Source organism: Planococcus citri, chromosome 5, assembly GCF_950023065.1.
Source record: "Planococcus citri chromosome 5, ihPlaCitr1.1, whole genome shotgun sequence".
Lineage (NCBI taxonomy): Eukaryota > Metazoa > Arthropoda > Insecta > Hemiptera > Pseudococcidae > Planococcus > Planococcus citri.
The window spans coordinates 43,342,442-43,366,731 of record NC_088681.1 but is presented as its reverse complement, the minus strand read 5'-3'; the positions used below and the strand labels follow the sequence as shown (position 1 = coordinate 43,366,731).

General features: G+C 33.9%; 4 protein-coding genes and 1 long non-coding RNA gene across 6 annotated transcripts in view; 2 read left to right on the top strand and 3 right to left on the bottom strand.

The window, feature by feature from the left end:
- Positions 1–506, top strand: part of LOC135847320 (uncharacterized protein DDB_G0284459) — a 35,605-nt gene extending 35,099 nt beyond the window's left edge. The window contains exon 10 of the mRNA XM_065366788.1: positions 6–506. Coding sequence (XP_065222860.1) covers positions 6–116 — 111 coding nt within the window. The 3' untranslated portion in view covers positions 117–506. The remainder of the gene's footprint in view (positions 1–5) is intronic.
- Positions 1–731, bottom strand: part of LOC135847330 (adenylate kinase isoenzyme 1-like) — a 69,725-nt gene extending 68,994 nt beyond the window's left edge. The window contains exon 1 of the mRNA XM_065366802.1: positions 524–731. The gene's annotated coding sequence lies outside the window, so the exon portion shown is untranslated. The remainder of the gene's footprint in view (positions 1–523) is intronic.
- A 115-nt stretch (positions 732–846) lies between these two features.
- Positions 847–24,290, top strand: part of LOC135847337 (uncharacterized) — a 110,599-nt gene continuing 87,155 nt past the window's right edge. Inside the window, exon 1 of the long non-coding RNA XR_010559149.1 lies at positions 847–1,577. This is a non-coding gene — a long non-coding RNA (uncharacterized LOC135847337). The remainder of the gene's footprint in view (positions 1,578–24,290) is intronic.
- LOC135847329 (PSME3-interacting protein) lies at positions 2,237–3,832 on the bottom strand. 2 transcript variants are annotated; one of them, XM_065366800.1, is made up of 5 exons: positions 3,565–3,832; positions 3,234–3,332; positions 2,932–3,151; positions 2,700–2,860; positions 2,237–2,528 (listed from the first exon to the last, which is right to left on the bottom strand). In XM_065366800.1, the coding sequence occupies exons 1-5, from the start codon at positions 3,659–3,661 to the stop codon at positions 2,374–2,376; spliced, it is 732 nt and encodes a 243-aa protein (XP_065222872.1). In that variant the 5' UTR covers positions 3,662–3,832; the 3' UTR covers positions 2,237–2,373. The 2 variants fall into 2 exon arrangements, with proteins under 2 accessions (XP_065222872.1, XP_065222870.1); XM_065366798.1 differs by having other exon boundaries at positions 2,625–2,860; positions 3,565–3,831.
- wfs1 (wolframin ER transmembrane glycoprotein wfs1) lies at positions 4,226–9,060 on the bottom strand. Its single transcript, XM_065366785.1, has 12 exons — positions 8,901–9,060; positions 8,610–8,714; positions 8,403–8,522; positions 8,223–8,319; positions 8,018–8,139; positions 7,300–7,943; positions 7,049–7,217; positions 6,748–6,915; positions 5,387–5,625; positions 5,008–5,298; positions 4,783–4,901; positions 4,226–4,703 (listed from the first exon to the last, which is right to left on the bottom strand). Exons 1-12 carry the CDS (start codon positions 8,962–8,964, stop codon positions 4,373–4,375), a joined length of 2,469 nt encoding a protein of 822 aa, XP_065222857.1. The 5' UTR covers positions 8,965–9,060; the 3' UTR covers positions 4,226–4,372.

Genomic DNA, 24,290 nt, shown 5'->3' with positions numbered 1-24,290 from the left:
TTCAGAAACAAAATTCTACGAAGAAAGAACCAGAACCGCCGGTCGTTCATGAAATGATAAATATACTGGGTACGTTACGACGTCAACCGAAGAAGCATTCTTTAGGTCAGGAATAACGCTAGAAAATGGAACTGACCGATGGTGTTTCGTTAACGAGATCATGGAACAGAAAAATGATGTAAATTTTCGTCGTTAATGGGTTAATTATCTCGAATTTATTATTCAATCAGCTCCGGCGTTTTTATCAAGCTATTAAGATAACGCCAATTTGTACGAATCGAGTGTTGATGACCCGTTCACAAATCTTTTGCTCAAGAAGTCTTTCGTTTTATTTTCAATTTCTGCGTATAATTTTTGTTGATATTTTTATGTACTCTTATGCAGTTGGTAAGATGAAAGAATAATGTAATTTGTACGAGTTATTTTTTACGTTTTTGTTACCAGAATGAGGTTTTATTTTGTACATTACGAGTTATCAGAAGTAATAAAAGTAATTAATACGATCATGTGGGTGAATTCTTACTTGTATAGTATCGTCCTCTCGTTGATTTTCTATATTCCGATGATGAATCGATCATTTTTATACTAATAATACATTTCATCGCAGTATTTTTTACACGAAATTCAAAACTTTCTTCAACAAAAGTATAACCAACATAACAACACACAAATTATTGATAATTTTTCATCAGTACTTTTCCATTCAAAAACACATTTCGATGTTTTTTGCGACGAAAAAAAATTACAAAACTTTGTTTATAGTTTTACGTTGCGTAACTGGCAGCACTGAATTGCCTGAACTCGCATTCTGATTGGACGCGACATTTTGCACGTCGTGACTCCGGTGACTCACGTGATAAAATTTTTTGCAAACAAAAAATAAAAACTGAAGTCTGAATTCTGATTCTGCAAATTCTGCATTATTTTTATCGAAATTTCGAGTATTTTTGGATTATTTTTGTGAAAAAATTGTGTTAATCAATCATGTCGACGTCGGTAAGTGATGTTTCAACAATCACGTTCTAGTTGAACTTTGTTTTTCGTTTTGAATTACGTGTTTTTATTTGTATCTCATGTATCTGTCTGCATCGAAATTGTCCGGCGAAATACGAATTAATTTGCGATGAAATTAAGTATTTTTATTGAATAAAATCAAGGAGGGGCTATACTGAATTTAACCGTAAACTTAAACTTAACCCTAGAAGTTAAACAAAGGCAAATTTTAGGTTAACGCACGTTAAATTCAGTATAAACCAAGCTAAAGTATAAGTTAAGGGAATAAGTATCCCCTTAAATTCAGTATAGCCTATCCTTTATGTTTTTTCGTTATTTACGTGGTATCTTCGAATGTTCGGTTCATCAGAGTTCATTTTGTTTTCTGATCGCGTGGTTACCGAACGTAAGTAGGAAGGGCCGCCAGAGCTCCCAGAGCTGCAGAAGGATTGACACTGATCGAAGGTTTGAATTTTTTGAATGATTTAAAATTATCATATTTTGATTGAATTATTCGTGCACCTCAACCTCGATGATTGTTGGCAAGCTCGCAGGAAATGAGCAACTGGAACAGACTGTAGCTGGTGAGTACAACTTCAATTGCTCATTTTAGTTATACTTATTTCATCACGAATGAAATCGAAGAGAATATTTTGAAAAAAAAAAATGTTATGTGTTCAAAACAAGAATCAAAATGCCTTAGTCTTTGGATAAATTTGCGTATATTTCGGTGCAGCGATAGCCAAAAATAATTATCCGTACAAGTTGAGGTGTCACTGCTAGTGTTTTTTGTATAACGAAAGTTATCTTTTTCGATGTTTTGTGTATTATTTTAAGCAATTATGAATATTTTGGATCATGTAACCTACTCTCATTGAATACTTGACGATCGTAAATGTAAAGTACAGTCTGCTCTAGTAATTGAATCTTTATATTTTGGGAGTCACGTGGTAATCGAAAGCACAAGTAATGGTACCGATTCTAATCATTATAGAGTGGAATAAAAAGATATACTGTTTACCACAGCAAAGCATTTTATGAGCAAATTATCGTTTAGGAGTCGTATCCCCAAAGTTTGAGTACATCTGGTTAGCTCGATCTCTGTGCTTTCGATGATTTTACTCGTAGCTCGATTGTTCGGTTACTGTTGAAATGATTCCCTGATCGAATGTTCGTGCTCATTTTAACTTCACGTAGCTATAGAAATGGCTTCATTGATTATTAAATCACAATCTAAACAACGTTTCTAAAAAAAGTAATATATATTTAATAATTTTAAACTAAACGTAATTAAAATTTCGAAATTTCAAACCAATTCTTCAACAGTCTTAAAATTAAAAACGACGTTTCTATTAATTAATATAACGAGTATCTCCTCGGTTACTTTTTCCCTTGAAGTTTTTGGCCTTTCAAATCATAACTTTGTTGATCTTCAATATCCGAACCAGAAGTCTGATCGCTGTCGCTAGAATCTTCCGAAATGTAAGATCCAATACCAGGTAAAACACCGACACATTTCATAGCCGTAGGATAAGCTGCGAATAAAAAATAATTACGTAAATACTCGGTTTGAAACGAGACTCATTTCTTCGGTCATTACATCTTAATGCGATTCGTTTCGTGATACTTACTCATTATTTGACGTAAAACTCCATTCCCGAACGAATTAGCATTTAAATTAACATCAGAGTTAGATAAATCAGTACCTTGGCTGTCGGCTGTTTTGGATTCAGCATCGTCAGGTACTGTAGCATCTGAGGAACTTTTCTCGTCGGCCGATTTTTTAGCAGGAGGGCTAGGTAACTTATCAGATGATGCTCTTTTTTTGGCTAAATTTGCTAGTAATTTATGATGCTGCGTTTTAGATCTGTAACGAGTACGAAAATGTGATGGGTGGCTCGCAGAAACATGAATAGCGTAAAGTAGAATACAACGAACCCTGAAGTTAAAGTATCATTGAGACTGGAAATGACGGGAGTGACTTCTTCATCGATTTTCTGAGCTAAAGATTGTTCTTTTAGAGCAGCTACTTTGTTACGATATTCTTGTAACTCTTTGGCTTCTTCTTTCATGAGACGTTTTTCTTCTTCCATTTTCGTACGGTCGACCATATCTAGGAATTCGATTTCGTCGTCGTCCAATCCTTTAATCATGTTCTCTGCAGAAAAGAAAAAAGAATACGTTAGAATACCGACGAGTTTGTGCGAAAGATGAGTTGTGTTTGTAAATGTGATAATTACTAAGTCTGTGAGTTTCTTCATATTCAAATTCTTTCTTTTGACGTTGTTCTTCTAAACGTTCGTACAGAGTTCGGTTATCTATTTCTTCCTCAGGTGCTTCTGTAAATTAAACAAATATTCTAACGAAATGTTTACTGATTTAGTAACACTTCGGAATTTAACTTATCGATTTTGGCCGATTTGTGAATGTTATCGTATGTATTTTTACTTGAAAAATTGAGGTTTATATGAAAAGATTTTGAGTGATGAATGTGAGTGCGTTGAGTAGAAAATCGATGAGTGAAATTCCAAAGCGTTACCTGATATTTTTATCAAGTATCTATTCACTAACCGATGGGTTGATCTGGTTGTCGAACTTTTTCCCATTCTTCTTGACGTACTCGTCTTTGTTCCTCTATTTCAGCCTCAGTGATGAATCCAGAACTCATGTTCGCAGTTAAGATGTACTATTAAACCGTAACTCGAAATAATACTTTAATTTAATCCGATCATAATGAAAACTAATTCAATTACTTTCGTTGCTGCTTTAGTGCTTTAAATCGAAACAAACAACTAATGGATGTCTAAATTACATACGGAGCAATATTATTCCTGCTTGGAGCATCTAAAATGTATGCGGAGTAAGAAACGTTCGTGTCATTTCGTTTGCGTCCGGAGAAAATCGGAATTGCGCGTTTTTTCGAATTTAATTTGAACAAAATATTATGAAAAAAATCTATAAAATAAAATCGTACAAAAAAGAAAAAAAATTACAAAATTTATTCAGAAAAAAAAAACATACACGTAACCGGAATAACAAAATGTTTTTTAAACGTGATTTCATTTCCTTTGATAGGATTATAATTCACCAAAATTAACGTAATAAATAATTCATAACATTTTTTTAAATCGTAAAATCGTTGGAAACCTTAAATTTATGTTTTAAATAAATTCAGAAATTCAAATTGAAGATTACTAACGTAAGACTACACAGAATAACACTAAACAAACTCTAAGGTAACAAGGAACAATATTTTTAATTATGTTAACCAGTCTGTAATTCGTTTATTTACATAAAAATTAAGGAGAACTAATAATAAATACAATGATGAAAAATTACAACCATAAAATTAATAACGTGAAACACGAAACGAGAACAATTATTTGAAAACAATTAACGGATTAAATAGAAAATTTAATAAATATTTAATGAAATTATAAAAATATGAATCCGTAATGGTAATTTTATCGGATTTTTCGGTCAATTCTGTATCTAAACAGGATATACAAGCGATACTGTTGAGCTCAATTTGAGGGAAAGTTGAGTTCAAGATACCCTTCTCATTTGGCATTAGTTTCCCAATAAACATGATATCATCTTCGGCGTTCAACCTACGAGTAAAATTATAAAACGTGTGACTAGCTATGAGAGATGCTGGGAGTATATATTCATCGTTGACGTTGATTTCTATAGCGACTTCGAACTCGTAGCTAAATAAATAGAAACATTGAAGAAATGATTAGTTAAGATATATTTTTATATCGAGTAGAAAACTTGAGAAGTACTCACTTATTCCAATTACCCAGATGGCAAGATGACGATAGCGTTTTACAAAACGATAACCGAAACGATTCGCTACAAAGAGGGTATTCAGTGCCGAACCAACAGTTGAAGTGTTTTGATATGAACTGAAAAAAAAAAAAAAAAAAAAAAAAAAAAAAATGAAAATGATCATTGATCACATTATTGCATAGACACTGAAGATCGGAGAAACCTGAATTTTCGAGAGCTTACCGATGGCAACTTATTACTAAACGAAGTTAAAGGATTATGAATGTTTCGTATCTTGGTCCTTTTAACTTTCCCTTTCCAATGCACCGGTAACCCTGACAGCTGGGAGCATGTGAGTTCTCTTTCTACTCTACCAATATCCGTGTAAACTGTCTGGAATGAGCTGCAATACGATGTGAATTCTGATACATCTACGTACGAAGTTTCACCGGTTATAACTTCTTGATACGTTGAAACTAAGTTGATATTGTTCTTTTGTAAGAAATAAATTATACCGATGACCGAAAGGATTACCTAAAAGAACGAGTTATATGTGAATTATCACGAATATGAGCTAATTAGTATTTACAGATGAATTAAATCTGTGTCTGCGTAAACGTACTTGTAATGCTGTGAAAAACTTGGTGATTTTACCGGTGATCCTTCGTTTCAAAGTCAGCACTGGTATTGTTAATGCTGCTAGAATAGTAGCTCCCATGGTCCATAATTCTTGATTGTTGATGATGTACTCGTAAACCGTGTACAGAGGAAGGAGGAGAGCTGTGAGAGCGGTTAATGGCAAGAAGAACACTACTCCTACTAATGCCAAAGCTGGTCTGATGAGAGAATACCATGTTGCATCTGGAATGAAAATCGTATCTCGTTAATTCACTGATAGGATAATAGACCATTTTTTTCGTAATCTGTATGACTCAAAAACTTTCTCTATATGGAAATTTTAGAAATTTGCACGAATAAAATCAACTCAAAAAATCCTAATTTCACAATTTCGAGCCATTCTGGAGCTTCCAACGCAATTTTTTATTTCTCCAGGAGTTTAATTAATTTTGGTAGTTGAAAATCGAGTTGCATATTTAACGAGTCTATGCATTCGAATGTTTTTTTCATCGCTTTGTTTGCTAGGAAAATTAATTCCAAAAATCAAAAAAGTTTTCTCTTTATAAGGACTTTTTTGAAATTTGCACGAATGGCTGTATTTTGTCTAAAACCAACTTCCCGAATCAGAATTTCACAATTTTGAGCCATTCTAAAATCTGTACCGCGATTTTCAATTTCTCCAGAATTTGGAAAATTTCTCCATAAGTCGTAGAAATTAATTTGGGCAGCTAAAATTGAGGCTCAGCTTATTCTCGATGTATGTACTTACTCGTATTTAACGAGTTGATCGACATTCAAGTTGGCTTTCAGGAAGACATTTCGAATGGGTTTTCTGCACCAGAATTCTCCAGTCATCATTTAAAATGATACTGGTCAAAAAAACACACTCGAGATGTCTGCCTGAAAATCTGCTCAAATAGACACAATTCGATTTTTAATTGCTCAAATTGGTTTCCACACCTTCTGGAGAAATTTTAAAATGCTGGAGAAATCGAAAATCGCACAGGAGGCTTCAGATTGGTCAGAAATGGCGAAATTAGAAGTTGCCATTAATTTCAGGACTATTTCCAAAAAATCAAAAATCGCTGTAGATGTTCAATTGTGAATTTTCAAAAATTCGCCAAAAATCAAAAAACCAATTTTGGTTTTAGAGATTTCAGACTATGATCTTTCAAAAAAATCTCATCACCGCTCAAATCGAAAACAGACACCTCGAGAGGTTCCCTAATCAGTGCGTAATTTTAAAAATTCTGAAGGGAGGGAGAAAAATTGAAAATTTGGCAAAATATCATAGTATACTTGGTCGTAAATGTTGAAAGATGCGAGCTGTTGAGAAACCATTTAATGCATTTTTTAAATATGTACCTTGGGCATAAATTAACGTCAACTGCCACCACGATAAAGTTACACAATGCGGTATGAAATCGGTGTAGATTCCTCGCCAATTATGTCTAGCAGCCATTTTCAAAAGCACCGCTGGTATGATTAGGTAGAATATGGCACGAAAATTCAAGCAGAATTCCACTCCATTCCCTTTGAAAAAGAAAAACAAACGAATGAACACGAGCACATTTAATGAAATGTAGGTACTTGACAAAGTATTTCATTATTCATAAGTACAAATCGGATTATTGTGACATGAAAATTTACAGCGATTTATTCTCACCTACGACGTAAGATGCGAACGTTGGTATCTGCAAATCCAAAAACCTCCAGCCCTTTCCCACTACCGAATCTGTTTCGTAAGGGTATTTGGCCAAAATATGCAACATGAACGAAAATAGTCCCACATAATCGATGCTTTTGTGACCGCTTATATATCTGGATTTGGTAAACTGCGCAAAAAAAACACACACAAAAATGTAACGATTGAATATAGCATCGCAAAATATCCAAAATAGAGCTATATAAACTTACAGTGAACGCAAACAACGTTAGAATAGTGAATAGGAACGATGTAAATGTAACCTCGGCTTGAAAATACGACTGTACCGGGGTAAAAGACTGAATGAATAGATTGACTAGAAGAAATACGAAGTAAAATCCATAAGCAGATACGCCATTACGACAATGCAAGAATTCCGCCTCCTCCGGTGAAAAACTCTCGCCTCCGTAGAGCAGAAATAGATTAGACCAGCAACGGAAATGTCGAAGTCGTTTGCGATACTTGAGCATTTGACAAGTGGCCGCGATCATTATTAGAAACGATGAGTAAAATACGAGCATCGGTAATGCGGAAAAAATTGCTTCGAATTTAAACGTTTGATAGACTATGATAAATAGGAATATTTTCAGGTGAGCTGGGGATACGTAAAATAGCGACAATAAGAGACGCGGATTGAACGATAATAAGTACGAGTAAAAACGTGAAAAGGTCAATGGAAATAGGAATAGTTTGAAAACAGAATTTACGTATTTTAAATTACATATGCTTCGTTCGGGCAACACCAAAGAATGACTGATGGTTGGTAGTTCGCCTCGAGCATATGTTCGAGCTGCTGAGACTAGGACATCTTCGGTTAGTTTGTGACCGCTGGGTTGGTCTATTCTGTCTTTCCAGTCTGTAAAAGATGCAAATAACGTTACGTAGAGAATTATTTGGATTTGAAGTATTAGAAGAGGAGAACGATAATACCTTCTACTTGATTACGATTAGCTTCTATTTGAGGTAGTTTTTTGGTATTTTCTATCTGTTCGACTTCGCGTAATTTCGATAAAAGCTGGTTACTTGTGATGAATTCTTCGCCTTCGGAGAAGCTGTGAATTAATTTAAAGCATAATGAAATGTTCTAGATTTTAGAAGTATTACATATGGGGTGAATATAAGGTATTTAGTTTACTTCATAAAGAGATCCTTGATTGCTTTGACTGAGATTTTTTCGTTTCTCGTTGTTTCTAGACATTCGATTACTTCGCTGATGTTATGTTCGGTAATTCCTTCAAAATTGGCAATTAAACAAAATTTCAGTTCAAGACGAAGAGTAAGCTTGGAGATTTCAGGATCTGTATTCTAAAAATACCTTTTCCTTCTTCTAAACATTGTTTGAGTAATTCGGTTGCTTCTACATGTCCTTGCTCCGAAGCTCTGAGTAACCAATATACACCTTCTGTTGCATTTTCTTTCTCTTCAGCTGGCGAATCTATGAATGGTAAAGAATGAAGAAGATGTAGATTGAGAATACTCTTACAGAAACTGCCCGAGGGGAAACTTGAAAGATATTCATTACCACAAGGTTTCTCTATTAAATCTTTGGCTAATTTGAACTGAGCATCGGGACATCCATCTTCGGCCATTTCGGTACCGACTCTTTGAAATAAACCTCTAGAACCTCCTGTATTATGTTACATGAAACAGATTCGAAACAAAATATAAATTATACATTAATATTAGAAAGGTGTGCTACCAATATGTGGGTGTTCTATTGCGAGTTCGTGTGAGAGATTTCACAGGAGGGCCGCATATGGAGATAGATTTTCTCCTAGAAGCGAAAGTATAATGAAGTAGGAGTAGTACTTACGAAATAACGTCCATTTTTTCCGTCCAGATTTACGAAATATATTGTTGTCCAAGTTCCCTGCCATTTTATAACGAGTTTTTTGAATTTTTTTTGGATATTCGCGATTTTTGGGCAATGATATCAAAAATTCGTTTGTTTTTGTTTTGCTAGTTTATCGCGGAGGTTTGAGGTGCCTTGATGTCTGGTTGAAGGGAGTTGAAAAATTCTAGTTTGATATTGGCTCGCTTGGAGCGTTTTTGTTTTTCATTTTATGATTTTATTTAAAATTTTTTTTAAAAATGTTTGTTTTTTTTAGTTATGGATTTTTTTTAAATTTTTGAATTTTAATTCTATTTTTTTATTTATTATTTAATATTTTTCTCAAAGAGTCGAAGTTTTAGTTTATCTGACTGATTATTTTGATTTAGTTTAGACCTTAGAGAATGATGCAGAATCGAAAAACAAAAATACCTACATGAAATGAAAATGATGAAAGATGAAATGATAAATAATTGAATTTTTTTCAAAATAATTTTACTGCCCTATCCTTTACCGGCTCTGCCCTTGATTTCCATTCCGTCCAATGCTCCTAAGCTGTAAACAATATTTTTCTAAGGCAATGATTTTGAATAGTCAACTCAAAAAAAAAACGTAGGTATTCATCATTCATTTATTCATGATTGGAAACGTTCCTTGGAGAGGACGAGAGGAGACTTGACTTGACAGTTGACACCATTTCCTTCATTATTTTCAACACTTTTTTTTTTTGTTATTTGAAGCAGGGATGAAGCTCCGAACGATTTTTTTCAGGTTCCAGGTTTCAGGGCTTGGGCTTCAATCAAAAATTCATTAGTCTTGGGCTTGAATATGGGCCAGGAAATTTTGGGTTTGGGTTTCAAGGCTCAGTGTCCAGGCTTAGGCTTCCAGGGCTTCAAATTGCAATTTTAAAGAAGAATAAAGTAAAATCTCATTTGATTTTTTGTTGGAAAAAAAAAAAATTTTAAGGGCAGATTCCGAATTTCTGGATATTTTTTGCCTAATTTGCAAGCAGACTGGCAGAGAACTTGAATTTACATTGGTCTTATGAGGATTTTATCGATGTGCTTAATCCCCTAGTTCTAATTCTCAGAATATACAGACTGAAATGATAATTTGAACACTTTTTTCAGTTTTTAAAAATGAATTTTTGTTTAAAACAAGAAAAAAATAGTGAACTGTTTCAGTTTTAAAACAAACAAAAAATGTTTTAAACGACAAAAAAAGTTTTTTTTTAAACACGTTTTTTTATCTATACAATCTTGGCACGAACTAGCGTAAGTATGCTTTAGCTTTTCTCAAAATATTCAAATCCAACAGTTCTTTTTTTTTAAAAATTAGAATTAAAATTTTTTGGAATTTTTAATAATTATTCATATTTTTCAAGTATTATTTTTTAATGAACAATGAACTACCTAGGTACTGAATATGTACCAAAAAAACGCTAGTAACAAGCCCTGAAAAGCCTCGAAAAGCCCTGATCATGGTTCGGGTTTTGGGTCTCATGTTTGAAGCTTGATTTTCAGGGGAAACGGTTCCGGGTTTTGGGCCAGGGCTTTGTAGATTACAGTTTTTAAGGTTTTAGGGCTTGGACAATCGGGCTTTTAGGAAATGATTGCGGTTTTTTTAGGTTTCGGACTCTGGTCCTGGTCGGGGCCTCATCCCTAATTTGAAGCATTTGAGCAGAATTTCTCTAAAATTTTGTGATATTTTATGAATTTTTGAACATCAATTTCAAAAAGCAAATAGTTGCTTTGACTACTCTTGTAGCTGCATAGCTATACGTAGTTTTGTCTACATTTGACATCTTTTGCCCTGCATTTTTCTTCTGTAAACTTTTTTTTTGCACATGATGAAAATAAATATAAAGTACATAGATCACAATTTTCATCATTCTAGCCGGTATTTAGTAATTCATTTTTAAAGCGAAAACTTGTCATCTGTTGAAAATTCAAGTCAAGAAGTCGGTCTATGTCGTTTTCTCTACTTTATTCTTGACTTTCTGACTGGACTCCAGTTATCTCAAGTTTATAATGGTATGGGAAGGTTCTTATAGAGAGCAGCTCTATCTCTATACAATACGTATGTATTTGAATGATGTAGGTATTTCTCGCTATCATAATAATTATTGTGATGAAATGAAAATTACACCCTGAATTTTAACGAGAGATTCTTTTGAACTGGAATTCTTCGATTAGAATGAAACCACGCTAGATCAAAGAAACATGTCTTAAAAATTTTAAAAAGTCAAAAAAGCTTTTGTAGGGGCAATTTTTGAACTTTTTTAATGAAAATATAGCAATTTTGTGGAGCCAACAACAAGTGAACTAATGTAAATGATTCCTTAAATTCACTTTTTTCGCATCAACATTTTAATTTTACTACTAGTTTTGAGCCTTCCAGAAGCTTCTAGCGATTTTTTACTTTTTTCCAGAAATTTCAAATCACACCAGAAGGGCCAAAAATGAATTTTCGCACCTATAACTTTGGTCGATGCTAATTAGACACCTCTCGACCATTTCAAGTTGTTACTGTGAAATTCCAAAAGTTTGTGTTGAAAAGTGAATTTTTGAATGTGTAAATCACAGAAAATGTGAAGAAAATAAATAGCTTGGTCAATTTCGCTGAGGTCAATTTTTTAAAAACATCTCCAGTTTGTTTCTCTGGTAAGCTCTGAAATGTCGACAAAATTTGAAAAAAAAAATGCGATGGCATTTTATTCAAAGCTTTTTTGCTGATGGTTAGCTCAAAAGTTAAGTAGGTTTTGCTTCATAATTTGTATTGTCTGTTACCTTTGAACCAATTTTGCACCCCCCCTTTACTTTTGAAAATCTGAAAATAGAGGGAGGCACGAGCATCATTCGAGCATCATCATATTATAAAAATACTTGAAAATCCTCTGTTAGTACCTGTGATGTGATATCTCATCGCTCTGTTCATTCGCCTCTTAATTGCGCTCAACTAACGATGAGAATCGCGCCGTGTCAAAAATTCTCGCTTCGACAGACTCGGTTGATAAATAACGCTAATTCTGGCGGACATCTCGATGGTATAGGGAGTTAGGAGCGCGCGTGAATTAGCGTAATCAAGCAAAAATTGGTGGTGTCCGTTTTACAAAAGCCGAGGCCATTTTTCTCAATTTTAGCGCTAGTTTTTAGTAAAATGAAAAACATTGGCGCGTTGGAGAAGTGGTCTGTTACCTTTTAATACGTCGTCGTCGGTCGCTCGTACACGATATACCAAGAGAGAAAAGGATAGAGAGAGAGAGAGAGAGATGGTCGTGTCCAAAGTCCGATCTCGTGTCACCAATCTTTTATCCGTAAATGTTGGCCTTTTAAGCGATCAAATGTCTCCTTTCATCCGTACCTAATCCTGACCAAGGTTTATGGCGAAGACGAGAGAGAGAGAGAAAGACGACCGATGATTTATCCAAAAATGAAACCATTATTATTGACAAGCGTAAGATCGTTGACATGTATCGTTGCTGAAGTGTGCTGCGGTTTTTCAAGGGTTTTTCGTAGAGTTGGGGATTTTTTGTTGTTGTCTATTTTACTCGTATTTTGGTTTTTAATTCTTTTAAAGGTAACGTTAACGTGTGCTTATGTTGTGATGAACCGGTTAATCGAATTTAAAAATTGACGCTTCATCGATAGTTGAGTGCTGGTTAACTCGAAGGAGGTACCTATACATTTTTACAACGATTTTTGAAAAAAATCTCTCGATTACGGAGCGAGCTGTGGGACTTATTCCTATGGAGTGGGTATTTAGAAAATACGAGCAATATCGAAAATTGATAAATTTCCCTCGCCCTTTTTTATTTCATACCACGCGATTATAATAAATCTGATAATGGTTGTAATTATACGAATGAAAAAGCCTCCTATAAAAAGAGTGGATTAAACGAGAAGAGAAGGAGAGCGACTGCACTAGACCGCATAATGATGAAGAGTAAATATTTTTCTACAAAAAGCTGATATTAATTTGCCCCCAGTGGTGAATGAAACCTTAATCATAGTGAAATCAATGGTGGTAATCCGGCTATCGTAATTTAATACCAAGAAGCATCATCGTCGCCCTTCCCTTTGCGCCACTTTTGGCTGATATTTGTGTGTCTGTGTTTGTGTAGTAAATTATATACATTGTACATGTGTTTGCTCGTAAAGGCTACATTCGTGGAGTATTTTGTACTCGTATTATACCAGCATAGTGTATTAGGTACGTAGTGTACGTGTATAGTTGGCTGGTTCCGAAATGTAACTACACAAACGAGCTCGATTTACTAAAGAGTTAAATTTAATTAGATTTGATTGCTTCGTGTGCTCTGCATGTAGCATACTCAAATGTAGTCGTTGGTCGTGTATCTTCGTTTGATTATTTACGAAACGATTTTATTGATGTGTTTGATTAGCAGAGTGTACCTATTGATTGGAGAAAATTGTGAAAATCATACAAAATATGAAAGATTTTGCATTTTTTTCCTAGGCAGCTGTTTGGAAAAATTAAATATCTCCTAACATCAATACTATTTGTTGCTTATTTGTAAATGTAGAAATTTAGATTAGGGTTGAATTAAATTTGAAAATTGGTAAGGTTTGGAAAGGCAGAAATTTTAGATTAGGTAGAAAACTTGATCAAGTTTAAGAACATTGAAATTTTGGATAAATAAGGTTTATTTTAAACCTTAAAATTCATTAGGTCAGGAAAACACAAGAATGATGCTTTAAGTTTGGTTCAGAACACTGGTTAGGTTATGGGAATTGCGGTATTTTTATAAAATTGCCAAAAAATCTCGTTTCTTGTCAAAAATTTAAATTCTCAATCAGAAGGTGCCACTTTAAAAAAATATCCAAAAGTCTCACTTATTTTTTGTCAGAATTTTCCTAACATTTCCAAAAAGTATCGCTTTTTTACCAAAAACTTTCTTATTAAACTTGTCAAGTCAAAAAGCATTCGATTGTCAATGTCTTGATTTTTGCCAAAAATTTCCAATTTTCGTTTTTCACGGAAATTGCTGTAAAGTTTTGTTTTTTTAAAATCAAAATTGTCCACAATTCTCATTTTTCATCAAAAATTCTCAAAAAGTCTCGCCTTTTTACTTTCTGCCAAAAATTGCTAAAAAGCTTTTCCTCATTGCTAATATTTCCAATGGCCAAAAAGTCTCATCTTGTACCAAAAATTGTTGCCTTTTTGGAAAAAAATCAAAAAGTCCCACTTTGAAAAAAAAATACCCAAAAGTCTCGCTTTTTGCTAGAATTTTCCAAAAATTGCCAAATGTTTGCTTTTTGCTAAAATTGTCCAAGTCTTGATTTTCATCCGAAGTTTTTTTCCAAAATTGCTGAAAGGCCTTTATTTTTACTAAAAATTTTCAACAATTTTCATTTTTTTTCGTCAAAAACTGTCAAAAAGTCTTGCTTTTTTACTTTTTTCCAAAAATTGCTAATAAGCTTGCCTCTTGCTAATACTGCCAAAGTCTCAGTGTCAGTATCAACCAAAAATAGCAAAAATTCCCAAAAAATGCACACTTTTTTGTAACAAAATCTGAAAGGTTGAATTAGTAGATTGAAATACCTACTGTACAAGGCCAAAGAGCACAAACGTTCAAAAAAAATTGAAGAATTTTCAGTTGCTCAAAAACCTTAATATTGTTTGTTGTTTTTTTTTTGTCAAAAGTTTCCGAAAATTCTCATGTTTTTGGCAAGAATTTCTATAAAGTATCCCCTTTAAGATATCAAAAAGTTGCAAAATATGTACTTACTTGATCTTATTTTTTAAACAAGAATTTCGAAAAAGTATCTCTTTTTTACAAATTATTGCTAGAAAGTCCTGTTTTTTGCTAAAATAGTTAAAATTATACCTCAAAAACTAGAACATTTCAAATCGAAATAAGTAATGGGGGGGGGGGTGATCGATTTCTTCATTATAATACTTTGCTCATGTTTTGTCACATCATTTTTTGATTAGTTTGTGGTTATTTTTTGGTTTCCTACTGGAGTGATTTTTGCGAGGAAGAAATTGAGAACGTGCCTTTACTGTAAATTAGAAATTTGATTAGGTTTTCCAATGCTGAAATCTTAGATTATATCAGAGAGGAATTTAGGTTCGGTTTTGGTTCAATTTTTAAAATTGGTTGGGTTTGCTAGCTTGAAAATTTTAAGTTGGGTTTAATTTAAATTTGAAAATTAATTACGTTTGTTAAACACGAAATTTCAGATGTTTCAGATTTGTAAATTGATGAGGTTTGTCAAACACAAAATTTTAGATCAACTTCGGTTATGAGTAATTTAAAAATTGGTCAGGTTTGGCAACATACGAGATTTTACATTGAGTTTATTTTAAATTTTAAAATTAATTATGTCTCGCAATCGCTTGATTCAAGTGTGAAAATTAATTAGGATTGCCTAGGTCTCGAAAACTCTAAAATTTAGATTAGGTTCAGTCTAAGGCCTATTCATTTCAAAAATAAAATGACCCCCCCCCCAAAAAAATACCATTATTTTATTATACTAGGCGTCATTTCAAATACCTAAGTGGATATGTATGTTCATCATTCATATTCAAGTAATTTTTTCTCGCGAAATTATGACAAATGTAGGCAAGCATGCATAATACGTTCATTCGAAATTAATGGGAAATATTTTTAAATACCTACCTAAGTACCTACCCAAAAGTAAGATGTATACCTATAACGGTATTCTAATATGACACACACGACGACCATGGCACACGATGAACCGCCAGACGAGCAGAAATGCAGAATACACTTTACCTACTCATCCTCACGTTTGGAAGTGTTTAGCTGATAGAGGTCAGCTAAACCCATTAATCAAACCCCAAGTGGGATTAAAACAGCTGTTTATTATTTTTTTGGTTTAAAAAATGCAAGAAGCTGAAACAAAATTATAATGAACTTGATAATAATAATTTTTCAAAAGTTAATTTGAATAATTAATTTATTTACCGAACTGTTGGCGCAAAACATCAGGAAGCATGCAGTGTAAACTTATAAAGCGTAGATAGGTTTATAGGCCTTTTTTTTTTTTCTAGCTCGACTGGTATTGTTGTTTTTAATAATACCGTGTATTTTAGTTACCCCTTATTATGGCAGTATATACTCGTAGGAGAGAATATAGATATAGTACCTACGTTATATGGCAAAGAGGACTAATAGTGTCTGAATCATTTTTACACTATACAAAGTGATTGAAAGAGTGGTGCGCCATAAAGAGATGATACTACTGGGGATATTAAGTCGAGGGAATAAAAGCTTTGATTACGAGCTTTTAATGCATCAATAAGAGAGTCGAAGCAAAGTTAAGATTCTACGGTCCCTCGACCCCAAAAGTATTCATCTTTTAATACCTGACCCCACTACGAAAGCCGTGTTTCTTTTCATAGCGAACCTTTTGTTCAGCGAGACTCGCCGCCACGTATATGAAGCATCAAAAGCAAAGCAAAGATTTAGTGTACGGAAAAATGTAATAACAAATGACAAATTTGCTTAGAATGTAAATGATTTTTTTTTTGGTCAAGTGAAATGGGCATAAAATAGCCCCAAGATGAAAAGAAGTTGTAGGAAGATGATCTCAAAGGAGGTTTAAGATTGGCGCTTTTGTTTTAGCAATGTCTGGGTGATACCCTAGCGAAGGTATAACTTGCTACTTTACCAATCTAAAGGATTTAAGAACTCGGATTTCATTATAAGTTAACTAAAAGAATAAATTAAAATGTAAGTTTAGGTACCTATCTGTATTTGCGTTTATGTTATATTCACGTTCCTATACTTTTACTTACTAAGTAAATTATTATTATATTATAAAAATATAACTTTTTGGTACCCATATTCTCATACTTATGTATAGAAAAAGTTATACATACCAACGGGGATGAAGTTTTTCGTCGAGAAGAAAATAAGTATAGCAGCTTTATAAAAAGTACGGCGTGTATATTAAAATATGCGTGAAGAATACGAGAGTAGGAAAATTTTCTCAAGCAGATACGAACGGGCGCAACAGAGAGAATTAAGTTTGGTTGTTTTGTTTTTGTTTTTCGTTTTGTTTTTCGTTTTGTTTATTAAAAATGAAGATAGCGACGCGAGATACAGTAGAAGAATGGAAGATGAAGGCAGAAAGCAAGAGGGAGAGCGAATAACACCGTGGTTGTCGTCATCATCGCCATATTTTGCGTAAATTATTTTAACTTTTTTGAAAATTTTCTTCGTTGTTTATGCGCGACGACGATGTTGTTTACGAGGAGGGAAAATGGAAAAACTGTCGGATTTTAAATTTTGTAACGTGTTGTTAGACGCGAGTTCAGACGCTGTCGTGTAGTTTAATTAGTAGAAACACCTTTTTCCCTTTTTTTTTCATCTCTGCAACAGGGATGTTTTCTCGTTTTGCTCGATGTGTTATGAGATTTTTACTCTCGTGTACGATAATTAATTGTGGTTGTTGCGTATTAAATAAGTACGTAGAAAGTGATGTGGGAAATGCAGAGAGTAGGGGGGGGGATCGGTTTAAGATTTGAAGATTGTGACGAGGAGATTTTTTTTCAGAGCTGTGAAAGGTTAAATCTATTGAGATGATTGCGATTTTGAAAAATTATTTCAATACTTCTTTCCTTCTTTCTTGACTTCTGAAGTTCTGGAGTACTTTACGTGTCTAATAGCGTGTAACAAAATGGAAAAGTTGCAGTTGGTCTGGAAAACTAGGAGTAGGTATTTGAGAAAATGAAAAGTCATCCTCTCTCTCTCTTTAAATTAAAATATGACTGTGAGAAAAATCAAGTTTTTTTTTGTGTCGTTGAACATCCAAAAAATACCTAATAAGTACAAAATTCTCTATTGTACTCCACCTTAAATGAATTCATTTCCTCTGAATATAAGTCTGGATGGATTACATGTGTAATTTTATTTAATTATCTGATATGCTTTCAACTTATCCTACATACAAAATCTGTATAGCCCCGTGATCCACGTGTTTAGCACGAAAATGGAATTTCGCTTTATATAAAGTTCATCGAAAAATGTTCCAGATTAAGGTGTACCCATTGTGATTTCTAAAGAGGTGCACTTAGGTTTTCTTTGTTGTATTTTCTCGGTGGTTTTACCGTATAATCGAAAAAATTAACAAGTTGGTATAAAGTTCTTTGATTATGTAATCAACGCCCGACTGTATAACGAAATAACTTTTTGTTTCTGTGCGTTAAGGTAGTTGAGCGAGGATATAACAAATACGTCGGTTAGTTTTCTCTTTGTATTATGTATAGCTGACCGGCTAAGTTTTCAGTTCGATTGGTTAGTACAAGTTTTCTCGTTTTCGGTTAAAGTTGTATAGGTATAATATCTAAGTTGCCGCAGTGGTACAGTGTGTTCAAAAAATTCGAGAACGTCAGCTAGGATGCGTCACGAAAAAAAAACAACACTTAGCGGATTTTGACCAAATTCAACAGGGACCTTCACTTTGAGTTGGAAGTTACTCAGAAAAAGTTTCAGCTCTGGAGGTTCCCCTGGAGGGGAGAAATGGGCTCATAAAGAGAGGGCATTTTTGAAAAATTCGTGTTTTTCGCTTCTGTCGCTACCCAACCTGTTTAGGAAAAAATGGACCGGTCCCAAATGAAGAAATTTGAGATTCTGCGTCGATCTATTTTTCAGATAATTCAAAGCTCGTTGAAGTATATGATTTTTCCCCTGAAAAAAGTTGTTTCGTCATTATGCGCAAGGGGGAAGGGAGGAAGGGACAAGGAAATATTTTTTTGGATCCAACATTTTTTTTTTTAGAGGTACCTAACAATGTTCAATTAAAATTTCAAAAATCCCAATCCAGGAGATTTTCATTTATTTTACCCAGGATTAGGGAGGCACCCTTTTTTTCTCCAAAAAATTCTCATTGTTCTGGAGAGTCCAAAATCATTCAAAATACGTAAGTCGTTTTCAAAACAGGCAGCGTTCGTTTCTTATACCTTCTCTGAAACTTTGATTTTTTCACAATTTTCTATTATTTTTACTGATTGGTCGAAAATTCATTTTTGAATTGGCACTACTGAAATTCCGTTGTAACCGCCCAGAAAAGTTGAAGGGTGCCACTTAACCATCGACTAAAGTTTTAGGTGCTTAAGTTCAGTTTTGGCTTTTTCAGAATGATTTGAAGTTTTTGGAGAAACTGAAAATTCGCTGGCGGCTCCAGGATGGTTTAAAACTAGCAGTTCTTGATGTGTGAGAGTTGAATTAAAGGAATAATTTACATTTAGTTCACCTTACTCAGAAAAGTTTATACATCATGGAAATGTTTAGAAATCGCCCTTGAAACAATTTTTTTTTGAATGATTCATTGGGGTGAATTTGTACAAAAATTCATTTAAAATTTAATTTCTCAGGAACCTTTGGACCGACTTTGATCAAACTTAAAATATCACCACTATAGCCGGACATTTCGTCGTGATCATCATGTTTCAAAGTTCAAAGCTTCCAAGTTTATCGAGCGACAAAATTTTTTTCAACATTTTTCACTTTTAAATGATTACGCTGATGAACGACTGAACCAATTTTTATGAAACTTGAAGTCTCACCAGCTCGTCATTCGCCGTTCCTACAAGGGAAGACAATCGCCATGATCCAAAACTTTGCAGCTTTTGAGGCTAATCGCAAACAAAGTCGAGTTTTTGGTAATTTTCATGGGGCGACTTTGCACAAAATACATTTAAAATGTAATTTCTCAGGAACCTTTGGACCGATTGAAATTATTCAATTAAAAATTAAGTAAATGAATCGATTCGTTCGCAAACGTGCGAACGAGTCACTTATACCAATCAATTCATTCGCGAATGATTCACCAAAAACTATTCAATTCGTTCAAGAATGATTCACCGAAAATTATTCAATTCGTTCGTGAATGATTCATTAAAAAGTAAGGAAATGAATCGATTCGTTCATGAACGAGTCACTTATCCGAATCGATTCGTTCGCGAATGATTCACCAAAAATTATTCAATTCGTTCGTGAATGATTCAACAAAAAGTTAGGAAATGAATCGATTCGTTCATGAACGAGTCACTTATCCAAATCGATTCGTTCGCGATTATGAATCAATTCGTCCGCGAATGATTCACCAAAAATAATTCAATTCGTTCGTGAATGATTCAACAAAAAGTAAGGAAATGAATCGATTCGTTCGTGAACGAGTCACTTATCCGAATCAATTCGTTCGCGAATGATTCACCAAAAATTATTCAATTCGTTCGTGATTGATTTACCAAAAATTATTCAATTCGTTCGCGAATGATTCACCAAAAAGTAAGGAAATGAGTCGATTTGTTCGCGAACGAGTCACTTATCCGAATCAATTCGTTCGCGAATGATTCACCAAAAATTATTCAATTCGTTCGTGATTGATTTACCAAAAATTATTCAATTCGTTCGCGAATGAATTACCAAAAATTATTCAATTCGTTCGCGAATGATTCACCAAAAAGTAAGGAAATAAGTCGATTTGTTCGCGAACGAGTCACTTATCCGAATCAATTCGTTCGCGAATGATTCACCAAAAAGTAAGGAAATGAGTCGATATTCGTTCAAAATGATTCGATTCGATTGTAAACAGATAAATAGACCATATTCGAACGATATTGTCCATATCTTGAAAACGTAAACAATCGGTAAATTTAGAGCCGTTGTCGCTTCTTATCAGTAAATTTTTGGGGCAAATATCCTGAAAAAAGTATTACTTTTCGCTTTTTTTCTCGCGAGTAGATAAATTTTAAATTAAAATACCGAAAAACTGAAGTATTTTCGAGAATTTGTTTTTTCTGGTTAGTTTTTTAAAATTTTACATATTCATGGAGAATTCTTTAAAAAGTGCCACTTATACGTGATATTTGCCCCAAAATTGAAGAAAAAGGTACTGATAAGGACCAAATCCGCCATGTTGTGATGTCAGTCAAATATGGTCTATTGGTGTACAAATGTTTCAAAAAAAGTGACTCAATTTGTTCTTTGTAAAAGATTTGTAGATATTTGAAGAAACGTCGATCTTCTCACGCATACTTAATGCGTGAGTGTTTTTAAAAAATGAATTTCATTTTCATTTTCTTCATTAGGTACTCAGAGCGTTAGAGTTGACGATTTTTTTCGTCAAATATGTAAGTACTTACGAGTACATATTATGTGAAGGTGACTAGTTCAAGATTGAAAATAACTCACAATTATCACAGAATAACTTTGTGATGAAAATTGGACTTGAATATCTGACGAGAACATGGATTAGAAAGTCATTAGTAAATCACCTCATGTATGAAGAATGCAAAAGAGATTTTTACTCCTGATTATTGATGTTCGTATTTTTGCGCATATCTGTTTCATTAGTTGAATTACAATTTTCGCGCCCGAATCGAAAGACGAAAGTTGAACTTACGGAAAGCCGCGTATTTGTTCACCTGTTTGTGTGTGTACAGATAGGTATCGAAAATTGCGTGTGTATTGGTTCTCTCACGTCGTTGTTGGCAAGAATAAGCGAAATACCGCGTATAGAGATACACCTTGAGGCTAAAATATCGAGGTAGTTTACGAAAGCAGCGAGCGAAGTGGGAGAGAAAAGTAAGGTTATTTAGAGAAGTAGGTACCTATGATACGATGCGATGCGATGTAAGCATATACGGAGTCGAGTAGCAGAAATTCAAAATTCTAATTGCGGAGTCGTCACCGCACCGTACAAATCCCGCAGGAATTGCCGCGGCGCGTTGATTAGTTTACTCGGTCGGAACACCGCTGAAATTCCAAACACATTGTTCTATTTTCGGTTCATTGGTTCAGAAAATTGCTATCCATTTACATTATATTCGCGCGCGCTTTTCCGAAGATATTTCCTTTTTGGAACTGTATTCGAATTTGGCGGCGGTGGCGACGTCGGGCACGTGAAGAGAGCGAAAGCGAGAGAAAAGAGTGTTTTCTTGTTTTTCACAGAACGAGAGAGTTTTATTTGCAAAAAGATGGAACAACGAAAACGCACGATGACTGAAGAGAGGCACGGCGCGGCCGCGCAAATTAGAAATATCGACGCGAACATGGTCCAGAATATTAAACGAGCGTTGCGACGATGACGCCGCGAATCATCGCACAATATGAAAGATGGAATATGTATCAAAGTGGAAAACAACTGTCGGAAAATATTGCCATTTCGTCTTTTTCTCTGGAGGTGTATTTTGTGGACATGGTAGCAGAATTGGCGTAAAATAGATATACCTATTCGTGTGATTATAAACGAGAAACGATAATCACCTGCAGTGAAGCTAAAATATTAATGTGTGAAGGCTGAAGGAGAACTACAAAATGACCAGAAAAAATACCATAGATGGAATTTACTTGGAAATTGTTCAATTCGAGTTCAAAAAAATAACGAAACTGCTGCATAGAGCATAGCTTACTGTATCCTTAGGGTACTGGTTTTGTGCTGATGATGACGTCGGCGATGCCGTTACAGCTCAACTAAGTAGCCTATCTCATGTTTATAAAAGCTATCATCGTAAAAGCTACTACCTTGTAAGTACAATTATTAGTCGATGTAAGTATAAGAATACCGTATCTGACCTCATGTAAACTGTATCTATTCTGGTATCTATAACTACCAACCCCTTAGTGGCTCGTGGCCCAGGGTTGTACCTTTCTCCACCTTCGTGTTCAGTTTCTCGCTTTTGTGCTATAGAAGAGAAGTACATAATAATGGAATCGCATACACAATACTAAAATGCATTCAGCTTGTTTATAGGGTGATCATCAAGTTTATCATCATATTTTTCATGATGTGAGTTTTGGTGCTGGATAATATGGATTTCGTATGATTTTCATTAGCCCATGGGGGTTAATATGAAACAGGATATCTGAATCTATCAGCAGAACTTGAAGGAAACGTAAAGTTTTCAGAATTGAAAAGTTGAAATCTAGCTAAAAAAAAAATGATCACAAGTCCAAAGTCGACATTTTATTGTTTTTCCAAAAAATTTCGTGAAAGGCATTTTTTTTTTGTAATTTTTAATCAAATTCAATAGATTTCTGGAGGAGGGAGGGGGGAGTACATAAATTTATGAATATTGAATTATTGGCTGGACCCGACTCCAGTTTGAAACTTTATATTTTTGGTTGGTTCAGTTTTTTTTTGAAATACTTGATTTTTAAAATGAGTTATTCGGGACTGACTAAAGCCGTTCCTTTGTGTCCCCTCCACGTCAATATTTTTCAAAAATTCCACTTTTTGAATGTTAAAAAAAGTGTTTGAACGTGCTTTTTTGGCCAACGGAAGAAGATAGGAGTAATTGGAGGACCAAACTTATGGGTAGTTTTAACAAAAAGTAAGATTTTTTGACAGTTATTTTGGCAGAAAAACGAGATTTTTAGATTGGTTCGATGAAAAGCAACATTTTTTTGGTGGTTTTGACCAAAAAATTAAAACTTGTTCACAATGTTAGAAAAAAAACAAACAGTTTATTTTTAGCGATTTGGGCTAGTTTTTTTTTGGAATTTCACCAAAAAACATGAAAGGAAATTTTTTTCAAAAAAATAGAAAACTGATGGCAATTTTTGTAAAAGCAAGATTTTTGGCAGTTTTGTAGTAAGCAGAATTTATTTGGTAGATAATTCTGAAAAAAAGAAGGACTTTTTGACAATTAATTATGAAAAATATGTTGACAAAAAAAACTGTTTCACAATTTTAGCAACTAAAAAAAAATCTACAAATTTTCCACAATTTTTAGCAATTTCTGCGAGAAATTTCAAGTTTTTATGGAAAACAAAACTTTTTTGAATTCAACTTGAAAAAGGAATTTTTTCAAAAAATGAAGGACTTCTCATTCGTAAAATTATTTGTTTATTTTAACAATTCTTTTTTTTTCTTCAGAAAAGTGAGTTATTTTTCTGCATTTTTTTAGGCGGGAAATCATGTATTTTTCCGAGCAATATTTTTTAGGGGGGGGGGGGGGGGTCAACATTTTATTTGGACGTGGATTATATTTCTTTCGTCGTTGTATGAAATCGAATTGTCGTTCGTATTACCTAAATTGTCGTGCTGAACCATAGTTCACAATAAATTGCCGTTGAAATACCCTATTTTGTCGTTCGAATCACTTTTTCTGTCGTGCCAATATATATTCCCCAATTTAATTCTCTATAAAATTGATTTCGACTATGCTGATTTTTTATTTTTAAACGTGCTTAAGAAGCCCTTAAGTACCTATAGAAAATCGATGTCATTTAAAAAACAATTTCAGAAAGTCTTGCTTTTTTTGTCGAAAAAAAAACAGTTTTTTACCAAAATTATCAAAAAATCGTACCTGCTTTGTTGGCCAAAATTGCACGAAGTGCCCATTTTTTTAATAAAAAAATTATCAAAAAAC